Source organism: Cotesia glomerata, linkage group LG5 (assembly GCF_020080835.1).
Source record: "Cotesia glomerata isolate CgM1 linkage group LG5, MPM_Cglom_v2.3, whole genome shotgun sequence".
NCBI classification, from domain to species: domain Eukaryota; kingdom Metazoa; phylum Arthropoda; class Insecta; order Hymenoptera; family Braconidae; genus Cotesia; species Cotesia glomerata.
Window position 1 is genome coordinate 18,068,174 of NC_058162.1, and position 13,063 is coordinate 18,081,236.

A 13,063-nucleotide genomic window follows, 5' to 3' on the forward strand; every position below is an offset into this window, starting at 1 on the left:
AGTTAATTTAACAATTAGGATTTACTTATATTAACAATTTTTTTGAGTTCGATACAACTATTTTTCGTCAGTTATATTAACGAAAAAATAGTTGGAATTACCTACACAATAGTTATTGGAACTAAATTTAATTGTTGCATTAACTAAAACTAATTTGTTATCGTAACTCAAGAAAAATATTTATCCTCGTATATCACTATTTTTTTGTAGTTGCAGCTACTGATTTTTTCTCTGAGTGTAGAAAACTCTTTGTTTGCATATTTTTCTATCACGATATCTCCTGACCAGATAAAATGATTTTGAGGCGTTTTGCAGCAGTCATCGTTATTTTTTTATTATACGAGGTGCTAATCAAGTTTCGAAATTGATTAATATAGTTGGTAAAAGTTAAAAAAAAAAACTTTTTTATTTAATGGACTTCTACTTATGCACAGTAATTACATTTTTTTTTTATTAATAAATATATTTGTAAAGTAACCGAATTAATGGTATAAATGAGTTAATAGCGAATTTTAATAATTCATACTGAAATAGAATCTATGGTTGAATAATTCCTTGAAATAATTAAAAAATTCGATTAAATATTACGCCATTCTGATGTCTTTCTAAAAAAAATTCAAAGCAAAAAGTCAACTCTTGCCCCATATACAGATTGTTAGTTCTATAAAAAATTGAATATATGTAAATTATTAGTTTGCTTAAAAAAACCGGTCAAACATTAAAATATTTATGCTTACTGGATAAATTTTAGAAAAAAAAAAGTTATTAAAGGTTAGAAAGTTCTGATAGGAAGAAATGAGCGAAAATATGAGGCATTAATACAAACAAAATCTCGTCTCTTGAATCAGAGCCTTTACATAATTCTGTTAAAATGATTTTTGTTTGGTCGAGGAAGCGACTTACTCGGTGGCTTTGGCAAAGGGCATTCCGATGAAGGTAGGGCTCAGTGTCTCGGTGTACATCTCCATTCCTGTTCCACGAAGGTAGTCATTCTGCCATGCCTGTATATATCGGGTGACTGGTTCCAATCAACCAACTATGTCTTAATTATACGCGCGAATATATATATATATATATATATATATATATATATATATATATATATATATATATATATATATATATATATATATAGATTTATACATATATGTACAAGTGTGTATGTATTTGTATTTCCACAGTGATTTATTTACTGACAAAAAAAATTTGTGGTTATGACACATGACGGGAGTATGAGAATAAAATAGTTTTCGTTAATGCAACAAAATTAAGTTTGTCAGGATGATAAAAATGTCACTTAAGTACTACAAATGAATAATTTTGAATAAAATATAAAAAAATAGGCTGACTCTAAAGATTATTTTCACAGGTGTATGATCACAATTATACGCATTGTCATTTTTATCGTATGATTTCCGACACACTACACGTCAGACTCTAAATTTTTTCATTCATTAATAAGTTCTCTCCATAAATCTTGATGTTATTATCATTCAAGTACATTTTATATGAAATAATATAAACACAAAAATGCATTTTTTTAATATTAAATTAAAAAAAAATTAAACATTTAAGTTGTAGTAGAATAATAAGGCCTATGAGTTTAGTATACGTAAATAATTTAACTTTATTTAATATGTTTGATATTTGATCAATAATCGTGTAAATGTATAAATAATAGTGTCGTTTGAGACATTGCAAATTTTCAATTCTTTGGCGCTTAAGCACTCCGAGAAAATTCGGAAAATCAAGAGTCTCAAATAGTAGAACGGAGAGGGGGCTACATGCTTATGCTCACCGGTTGACCATCAATCATCACGTATTTTAATCCACCCAGACAGGAGATGACGATGGGTCCAAGTCTGGCTCGGGCTTAACTTACCGCTAAGAAAATTGAAAATTTTCGAAAAAAGGGTGTAACGGAGTGATCATTACCCGTTAAAAGCCCCTTATCCGTATCCAGTTAGTTCTCGACGGATCACAGAACGCTGTGATTTATAAAGCCCTTAATAAATACTTAATAAGTGTACGTAAGTGTTGCATTATTTCATATTCTCATAACTGTGTGAGTATTAATCTTAATACAATAACGATTGGTCAATAGTTGAATTTGAATGTTTTTCAATTAGTGTGAGTGATGACCGTGCACAGCGCTAGACTCCCAGTCTGGGCTGTCTGATTATGTAAATTCAGTTTATGTAAATTCTGAAGGACGTCAATAGTAGTTTACCTCAAATAGCGTAGAGGGAGTCTTTAGCTACCAACTAAGAGGTTCTGGATTCGATTCCCGGATCGGACGAAAATTCCGAATTCTTATTCCGGTTACTGCAAAGATACCAATTAGTCCAACTTCCTATCTTTCTCCCACCCTAAAATTTCTTTTAAAAAAACTGACTGTAAATTTTTACAATAGGTGAATGGTAAAGTTCACTAACACATCTTGTATAATTTGTTCTGTAGTATTCGACTTATTAAGTCTCTTCCTAGTCTTGTTTGTTAGATAAAATTTACAATATAATAGTAGATTGTAAAATTAAGAAATGAAAAGTACAGTCCACCGTTACTATTTTATTAAATAAAAATTACGATAGCAAAATAGTAAAAACTCCTTCAATTTTCTTTTCATGTATATGGGTATATTAGACCCTATCAAACTTGACATGAATTGATATGCTCCAATATAACTTAATAAGTTCGAATCAGATTTGACATGATCATATATGATCAGACCAAGCTATATTTAGCTTAGCATGTCTATATCAAAAAATTTTTTCATTAAAAATGTTTAAAATATAGTTAAATCATTTAATCATATTAAAGTAGACCTTAGATCCACCTACAATGAAATAAGATCTAATTGTTCTAAAATGTTTCATTTTAATTTTTTTGTGGTAAAATTTACCATTTTTTTTTTTTTAATTTCAATGGAAATGTACTTGTATAATTATTAACATGAAAATTTATTGATAAAATTGGAAATTTTTCATTGTATCACAAGTATCTTTTACCTAGACATTTATCACTATATTTTTCAAGTTAATTTAGTTGATGAAGTAACAACATAATTTTTTTTACCCTTAAAAACTTTAATTTGTTGCGTTCACAATTAAGATTTTTTGTAGCAATTGATCATTACATTCCTGTTCATTGTTGTATCAGCGCATTTTTTTCAGTATCTGCATAACCCTCATTAATAATATAATCTTAATCAAGAAGTCTTTACTTTATTTACTCGGACAAAAAAAAATGCACGAAAAATGTATTGGTAAATATTGTTCTATTGAAAAAAAAATTTACTCAAGTTAAAAACAGACAGCAACTAGGTGGTAAAGCTTGTGCTCATCCTCTGAAGCAAATCGACATTTGGAACTACGAAGGTAATACTTGCTCATTATGAGGCCTCTGCTCTTCCCCAATAAAATGTCTCAACAGAATCATAATGCAATACTGACATTAACTCTGGAACCTGATGATTCACAACGTATTGGTAGCTAACCACAACCACTGAAAATCTATCCTCATTTGAAACTAACTTAAGATAGAAAACTCCAATGAAATAATGGAAAAATAAATAGTTTTCTTTGAAAGTTGAAACTTTCTACACGGAAAAAAATTTACTGTTGCTGCAAAAGGAGGCAGCCATGTTGCACTAACAGGAAAAAATCCTATTGCAGCAACAAGATTTTCCTGCAGCTGCAACAAATCGGTCATGGTGCAGCAACGTGATAAAAAATTTTTTTCAAAAGTTATGCAAATTGAAATTTTCGCGATTTTTCCAGTTTTTCAATTTTGTTTTTGTAATATCTTGAACTTTATTATAGATATTGAAATGGCTTTGCGTTTGTTTGAAAGGGGACACTTGGGGCTATTGAAAAAAAAATTTTGGAAAAAAATTTTGAAAAATGCCATATTTTGAATTTTTGAAAATCGTCAAAAATGACAATCGACATTAAAACTTTGGCTCAATCTTTTTGTATACTACCTTGTACTGATCTTAAAAGATCCTGAGATTTTTATAACTGTGTTTTTTTTTCTCAAAAATATGAATTATACAGGAATCTGCAGTACAAAAACAGTTAATTCAATTATAAAGATATTAAAAAAAAAAAAAAAAAAAAAAAAAAAAAAAAACTTTGATCTTGATACATAAATTTCTTCGACTGTTATCTGAATTACACAAAAATAATTACATACAGATATTTGAACATCCACTTTTTTTTTTTTTTTGTAAGGAGTAACATAAAATGATTTCTTAAAAAATATGAGACGGATTATTTGAAGTGTTCTTTTGATATACAGCTACTCATATTATCGTATAAGTGCAATATGATTGTGATAAAGGCATTTTAACACTACAAAATTGTTAGACCTTGACGTGTTGAGAGTAAAGCACTACCTCAACCGCTTCGCATAATGAGCCGTGCAATTGAAGTAAAATATAATTTTTAGATAAAATATAATTTTGCAAGAATTTCTTAGGTTATCTATCAGATAAGATGTTGATAGCGCTGTTAAATATGGCTTAATTAAGGAAGAATTATTTTTACGGAAAAATACTAAATGCTATAAAAAAGGCCATCAGATATTGGTACGAGAAATTTGATAGCTAATATTTGATTGTGGTTTTTGTGAAAGAAGATGTAAGGCATGATAAACCAGAACGCTGCGACTACCTATGTGGATTAGAACTTCGATTACAGAATGTTAGCTAAGAACAAATATGTATTAAATTTAGTGTATAGCCTTGTTGAATAGATTTGAATATTGAATCAGTAACGGTCTATAGTTGCATTTAATAAGGACTTCGGGATATACACTACAAATTGGCAGCTTGACTAAAGACTGCGTTGTCTCGGTTTAAGAAAAAAGACATGAAGAACAAAAGTTACTATTCCAAACTTATGATTGCTTTACATCGTAAATTTCCAAGATACAAATAGCTTCTCTACATTCTTAACCGATACTGAGTAAATAACTTTCCATCAACATGTTTAGAAATGTCTGTTTATTTGATAGTGATCAATTTCGGCTGAGGTCCACTGGACCCCCACTGACGGGTTAAGAAAATATTGAGAAGATTTTCGTGAGAGTGATGCAATTTCTATACAACCATCCATAAAACTCAAATTTTTTATCTTAATAATCCACATTAACGAAAAACAAAATCAATGATTAATGTAACACATTCTACGCATTGAATTTATTTCTCTTATATATTAAACAGTTTTCATGCAATGACCCAAATAAATTGAAAATATAGGAAACAATTATATTTAACTTTCAGACTCGATGAATTAAACGAAGCGCGTTATTTCAGATTTTTAAAAATTTTCTACTGATCAGTGTAGATAACCATGAAAATTGATATTATTATTATTATTATTATTATTATTATTATTATTATTATTATTATTATTATTATTATTATTATTATTATTATTATTATTATTATTATTATTATTATTATTATTATTATTATTATTATTATTATTATTATTATTATTATTATTATTATTATTATTATTATTATTATTATTATTATTATTATTATTATTATTATTATTATTATTATTATCATTATTATTATTATTATTATTATTATTATTATTAATATTATTATTATTATTATTATTATTATTATTATTATTATTATTATTATTATTATTATTATTATTATAAATTCTTATAAATATTTCGTTTATTGGATATTATATATCACTGAAAATGAAACTATCACTGTGGATTCGAAACAAATTGTGTAATTTAATATTGACGTCACGACGTTCACACATGCACAGATAATAATAATATTTTCAAAAAATTAATGAAAGGACGATTATACTGACCGTCTTAAAGGATCGCATAGCAAATAGATTTGCCATCATAGTACTAAATCCCGGTGCTAAGCATGATTGTGCTATAAATCCCAACTTGAGTTCTGCCAAACAGATCACATCATCCCCCTGCTTCCAGTCCCATGATGGAATGTTTAATAAATAGGCCTAAAAAATATTGGTATAATAAATTTATCGTTGACTTTAAAGTTTTAAATTGTTCAAAAAAATGATAACAACCCGCTCGCGCTCACGCTATGAATATTTTATTCACGATCATATCTTAAAACATTAATATCTTTTTCAAGAGGAATTAATAAGTAAATTTTTTCCATCTCTAAATGATTTTACATATTTTCGAATAGCAAAATAGCAAAATTAGTCATGAGTTATAATTTATCGGACCATATCCGAAAGGTTTTTCCCGACATGTTTCTAACGCAAATTGAGTCCCAAAGCGACTTTTTAAAATCTTAGAAAATTATAAATTATTCATCGATTAATTATTCATCGCGTCAACGGGCTTGATCAATTTTAAGTGCGTAACAAAGCAGTAATTAACCCTATCGCGGGTTTGAGCAATTTTTAATTAGAAAAGCTATATGCTGTATCTCTATATCCTACTTTTGGTACTAATCTTGCCTAAAATTGCTACTGAAGCATTAATAAATTATTTTTTAACTAAAATATAATCATAATAGTTGATTAAAAGTTTTTACTTGATTTTAACCACATCTTAAATAATTAAACACAGGTATAATTTCCGTATTATTCTGAGAATGATGTTCTTCAGTATAATCCATTGTATCGATCTCTATTTACAGTCAAATAAAAAAACTAACAATAATTAGCATTACCTTATTGTGATACTGCATTAGTTGGATGATAACTCGTATATCATCAGAATAATTTTTAATAGAGATAACTCGCATAATATTAGCGGCATCTTCGGCATCGGGATCCTGACAATATTTATTAGCAAGGACCAGACAGGCGTCAGCTTCATGAACCTAAAAACAGTTACGTAATCAATTTATCGATTCGAATTTATTATACCCTATTAAAAATGATATATGAATTATTTTATGGAATATGAGAGTGCCGAAAAATTTTAACTCGATGAATCGATTTTAATTCAGAACTTCTAGTTTAAAATATATTTTAAATTCAAAGTTGCATTTGATTAAAATTATTTGAGTGATTGTTAAGTATTGAACAAAACAATAAAATCTAACCGAAATCGTTTACATTACACTTTTTAATATTGACCTCCAGATAATAAAACTTGATGGAGGTCGAAAATAAAAGCTCTATCAAATTACCGAAGGCTGAACAGTTTTTGCGTTATCATATAGAATTACATCATTTATAAAAATATATGCTATTGATAAATGCGATATTATGTGTGTAGTTCTAATAATGTGTAAAGCTTTTCCATATATTACTTTGAAACTACTATTAGAGTTATCGTATTAGAAACGCGAAGCATTATTACAGCATGCAAATAGAACTACTGTGGGTGAAGGGCAAACAAGTAATATCAAAGTGTTGAGAAAAACTTGAAATAATAATCAATTATAGATATTTTCGATACTTATATGTTTAAAATAAAAAATTTCGGTCGCTTTAAGCTGAACATTTGAATTCGTGACTTATTTACTATAGTAAATACCGAATCGAGTATTTTAGTAGAGCCTTATCGATTAAAATCATCCAGGCCTCTCATTTTTATCAAACATATCAGATAGGACTATTCTTCATAACAATTGATTAGTTTAAAAGTTTAGTAGAAAAAATATTAATTTTTAACCAACAAACGAATAATGATCTTAGAACGACAACTGATAAATCTTGTCATAATTTTTTGAATTTACTTAAAATCATTAATATCATAATTCATTTTTTGGCTCCGTTATTTGTTTGTACTAATTTACTTTTTCACAAGATTTATAAAACCAAGTGTTACTACTTGATTTAACTAAGTAGCTATAAGATTGACTTGAAAAAATCTACCATTTTTTTATACCCGATAACTGATACCTATTATTATTTGAGCTCTTATAATTATTATTATTAAAAAATTCCTGAAAGAAAAATTTTATTTACAGTGGAATCTCCCTATAGTTAACCCATCAGGCCAGAACTATTCTCCCTTTACTTGACATCTCCTTGCATCCGCACGAGTTCGAAATTTTATTCCTCTATGCGCAGTCATATGCGTCGTACTCAAATGAAGAGGGCGTATAAATATACAGAGGACAAGTAAAGAAAAATTCCTCTGTAAAGCCAAATTTACATTGATTTTATTAGAAAAAAATAGAATAAAAATTTCTATAAAAGATAAGATTTTTCAGATAAGATTAGTGAGAAGATAAGTGATCAAAGCCAAATATATCGTTCTTTAGATAACTTTAACTATGACCGTATAAATTTCGACAAAATTAAATTATCAAAAAATAATAGAAAATATTTCTGCCGATCAAATTTTCAGGGTAAAAAGAATTATCGTCTCATGACTCAGCAGACCCGCTTATTCCCTCAACAATCTTCGAAATTGTTTATGTACTCGATTTGTACTTAGCGCACCTAAAATACAATAAAAGAACTCTTAATTTTGAATAAAATCTCTTTATCATCTAATGACCAATAAATAACAAGTTTGAAAGCTCAAATTTCACTATATATCTTTTGTTTTTTTCTTACAATTACTAAATACGCGATCTTAAAAAGTAAGTCAATAGTTTTGAAATCAAACCCACTGTAGCTGTTCGTCATAAAAACTATTCAGTTTTCAATCGAACAATAGATTTTGATTCTGTAAATATTTAATTTTCTTTTCTAGAAAACATTCCTTTAAAGCAAAGTTTATGCGTGATATTAATTTTAATGGAAAAGACTCGAAAAATTAATTTATCGTATCTAAGCTCTTGACTCAGATCCTGTAAAAGTGGCAATTGATTGTTTTTTAATCACATAAATATAAACTGTTTAATAATCAAGTAAACCTTACTCAAACAGTTGTTAAGGTATAATACAAAAGGAACAGAAAAATCTTAGATGCAAATTTATGAATTTTGGAAATAACGATATTACATATTGTAACAAAATAATGTCTACATGACTAAAAATTTCAACTAAGTGCACTTCTATGTTAACAACTACGTACTAATACGATCCTTAGATATCAGGCTTAATAATACAGAAAAGAGATAAAAAAAAAAGGAAAGAGACACGAACACTTACCCACTTGGGTTGACAGCAGGCATGGATCCATAAGAACATACCTTGATTTTGTGTACTACATTTTTATCATGATGAAAAAATACTATTCAAGTTTTTAGAGTTTTTATGATGTAATTGGTTGGTATTGGTAGACAAATGTAATAGGCAATGGTGAGGTGGAAACAATAAGCAAATGTTCGGAATAAGTGACAACAAATTTCTCGAGTTTTTACAGAAGTTATTTGGTTAAAGAAAAACACGCCATAAAAAAGTTGAGATCTGCTTAGACTTAATTTCTCCCAGAACTTAATTCAGTGAAAATGAAATTTTTTTGTAATAAAAACTATGCTCCTATTCCAACTAAAATCAGTCGCGGTTTTACAGGGAACTTTAAGAAGAAAATTGGCAATATTCTATATCGATTATATTTGTTTTCCATAACAGCCGAAAGAGCCAGTCAAAATAACTTGGTCTTTGACAACTTTAGTCAAAACAATTCGATATAAAATTAAGTCCTGTCAAAACAGATCCCATTCCCTTCACTATTTTCTCGTGTTACTGTTTTCCAATTCTCCTTACTTTCATTTTAAAAGAAGACAAGAATATGGAGTGTAGGAACGAAGCCTCCACTCTTTAAAAAACAATTATAATTATTTAAAAAATCTAATTGAGAACTATTTGTAAGTCCATTCATCAATTCTTGACTCATTTTCTCTCAAGTCGTTTTGGCTGGATTTGTTATAATAACTCGTATACGAATTGATTTGTTTTGTTTGAGTTATTTTAATCTAAACCGAGTTAGCTGTCCCGAAGTTTGCATTAGTTGAACCTTAAATTGAAATAACCACCAAGCTGACTAATTGAATCATGAAACAGATTCAATTTGAAATAGATCACAGTTGGTGGAGTATAATCAGATCTGTACAGACATGACCAAAATGCAAATAAAACCAAATCTGAGCAGATCTAAACTTTTTTTCCAAAAATCAAGTTTGAATTGTAAGGTATAAATCGTAAAAAATATAGAATGGTACAACAATAGATTATCTCAAAAATATTTTATATGTGCACGTCAATAGCAAAGAATGAATGTTAGTAATCAGTGTAAGATTTGGTTTGGTTATAAAAACATTCATCAAAAGCATGCCCTAAGTATACACATACACAAGTATATATAGTTGACGTTCTATTGATTTGAGAAATAGTAGCTAATTTTTTTTTATTGTGCATATAATTAATTTAGTATGTAAATATATTATCATTGTAAATACAATTACGATAACCTAGACTAGGATTTAAGCTCAAATTACGTGATCAATAAATAGTTTATTCAATGGGTTTGAAATTGTCAAGCCACATATGTCACCAAATTGAATACTCTATGAACTTTAAATGGCATTTCCTACCTAATGATATCTCTGACAAGACGAATGAACCACCACATGATTTCAGGCAAAGAAAAACCCTGCTCTTAATCTCTCGTGCAATCTTTGAACAGAATGAGACTAGAGATTGTCCGGGTCCATGTCATTTCAGTTTGATATGACTCTCTATTCAACAGCTCTGTTAGCAAGCTTTAGTGCAATGGTCAGTAACTATAGCGGGGACCATCCGAGGAGATGAAGGCGTAAGATCCTGTTTGAATCTACACACAAAAAACGAATTTCTCGCGCCAAGAAAATTTTAAGGAAAACGAAAATTATTTTGGAGCAAGAAAAAATTTTCTTGACTCAAGAAAATGTTCTTGGCTCAAAAAACTTTGACTTCATTCAAGAAATTTTCAACCTTCCTTAATATTTTCTTGAGCCAAGAAAATTTACACTCCAGTCAAGAATTTTTTTTTTTTCAGTGTATCAACGACGAAGCCTTTGCTTGAAATCACGTGGTCACATTTCAAAGACTTTTCTAAATAAGTTATTCAAGATATTGTACCTAAATACAATTCAGTTACCAAAGTAATAAAACAAAACGCAACACCAAGTACGACCGGTTTTGGCATAAAAAAGGTATATATATATATATATGTTAAAAAATACCCGAGTCGAAATTTAGAGCCCATTTAGAACCTTCTAAAGTCGGATCTATTTCGGACTTATGGGCTCAAACTAGAGCCTGTTTCCATGTTTAAGTAGGTCCGGTTTTGGTCCCACAAGCGCTACAAATTTCCGTTTTCGGCGCTTTAGGGTTCAAAATCGGACCTGATAAAAATAAATTTTAGATCCGATTTTGAACCCCTGAGTCCTTTTTTATTGTTATCTTTTTATTAATTAATTTTAATTCCCTTAGTTGCCACGACTAAGACTACTAAGACGACTAAGAAATAATAAAAAAATTAATATTTAAGCGTCATTTTTTTTTATTTGATTTTAGATGTAGAGCTAACGTAAATTCAGACTGTTTGACTCTTATTTAAACCTAACTTTCGCTAATCATAGAAATAAAGTGAAAATCGTATCCGTCCTATCCGAGATTCGAACCTGAGTCGCGCGCTTGCTAGACCGATTTCTAACCCCTACACTATACGACCGATGAGCTGCTGAACATCTCATCATTCTCATAAGTTAAATCTATATAATGATGAAGTGTGACGGTTTAATATTTATATAATTTATGTTATTTAATATTGTGTTTTGATGAAAATTAATTATTTTTTACACATGGTTATTAATTTAAAAAAATGCAAAAGTCAAGTCCTTATATTACTCTAGACTTTGTACATCATTCTGTGGATTTTCAATATTTCATTATAAATTTTAATATTTAAGGAAATCCAAGTACCCTGCTAGTGTAAAGAATGTCTAAAAAAAAAATAATGCGTAGAAATACTTTTCTTATGCATCTTAAAATTAATTTTTAAATTAATTAATAACATTTTTGAGGAAATTTCCGAAAAATTTACGCATTAAATAATTATTAACATTTAATAATTATTTAATTGACTAAAAAAAAAATATAGCACTCTGAATTACCGGTAAACACTTGACAACACCGCAACAGTTCCCTAACCTTGAAATTTATTTGTTTGTAAACATGTCTCAGATAAACCAGCATAATTTGCGAGCGCATTTTGGAAAATTTTCTACACGTTTTATTAAAACTACTAAAAAAAGAACATATGAGGCACTATATAATATATCTATCGAGGCAATATATAATAAATCTAAAGTTCACTAACAAAATTCGACGGATTGGGGTCGAAGAATAGTTGAAATAAGTACACTTGCCAGAGAATTGTGGTGTTTTAAACGTGAAATTCCCTTATCTCTTAAAAATATTCAGAGTGAAAAACAGTTTGGTTTATCAAATATTTTTTGCATTAAATTGCGTACAAATGTATATTTTTTTTTATAAAGAAATATATAATTTTATTTATGTAATCCTGTTAATTAAATTATATTCCTTACTCATCGATTAAATGATTTCCAACTTTTAATTGTAAGGGCCAGTTTTTCAATCCAAGATAAAATTTTATCCAAGATAAAAGTACTGCGAATATAATAATAAAATTAAATAATTCAGCGCAGTGATATTGCATACGAGTAGTTCTCCCTGAATCAGTCACTTATTTTTAATTAAAATAAATAAACATTAGCCGCATGTCACAGAAATATTAATCTCCAACTGTGACAACTTGCTGATTGTAAATAAATAAAATAATAATTAGGAATATATTAATTATTATAATATAAAATTATTAATATATTAATTATCGAGCTCTTTGAGCTTCAAATTACAATTTATGTGTTATTTTGAGCTCTCCGAGCTCAGAGCGGTCGCTGTTCTATGCTTTTGAACTCTTCGAGCTCATATCTTGCGTTTGACATATCTATTATTAATCTATAATTATGTTAATTAATTTAAAATAATTGAAATGACACAATAAGAGGTTATTATTATTTTTATGATATATTTATCGTTTATTTAAATGACCAAATTCATGGAGAACTAACTGAGAGCAATATCACGTCGCTAAATTATTTATTTTTTTTTTTTTTTATTATATTGAC

At 28.3% G+C, this 13,063-nt stretch overlaps 1 protein-coding gene across 1 annotated transcript in view; it reads right to left on the bottom strand.

The window, feature by feature from the left end:
* LOC123265791 (calcium-activated potassium channel slowpoke) overlaps positions 1 to 13,063 on the bottom strand; it is a 400,630-nt gene that overhangs the window by 186,795 nt on the left and 200,772 nt on the right. The window contains 2 exon segments of the mRNA XM_044729712.1: positions 5,847 to 6,002; positions 6,692 to 6,844. Coding sequence (XP_044585647.1) covers positions 5,847 to 6,002; positions 6,692 to 6,844 — 309 coding nt within the window.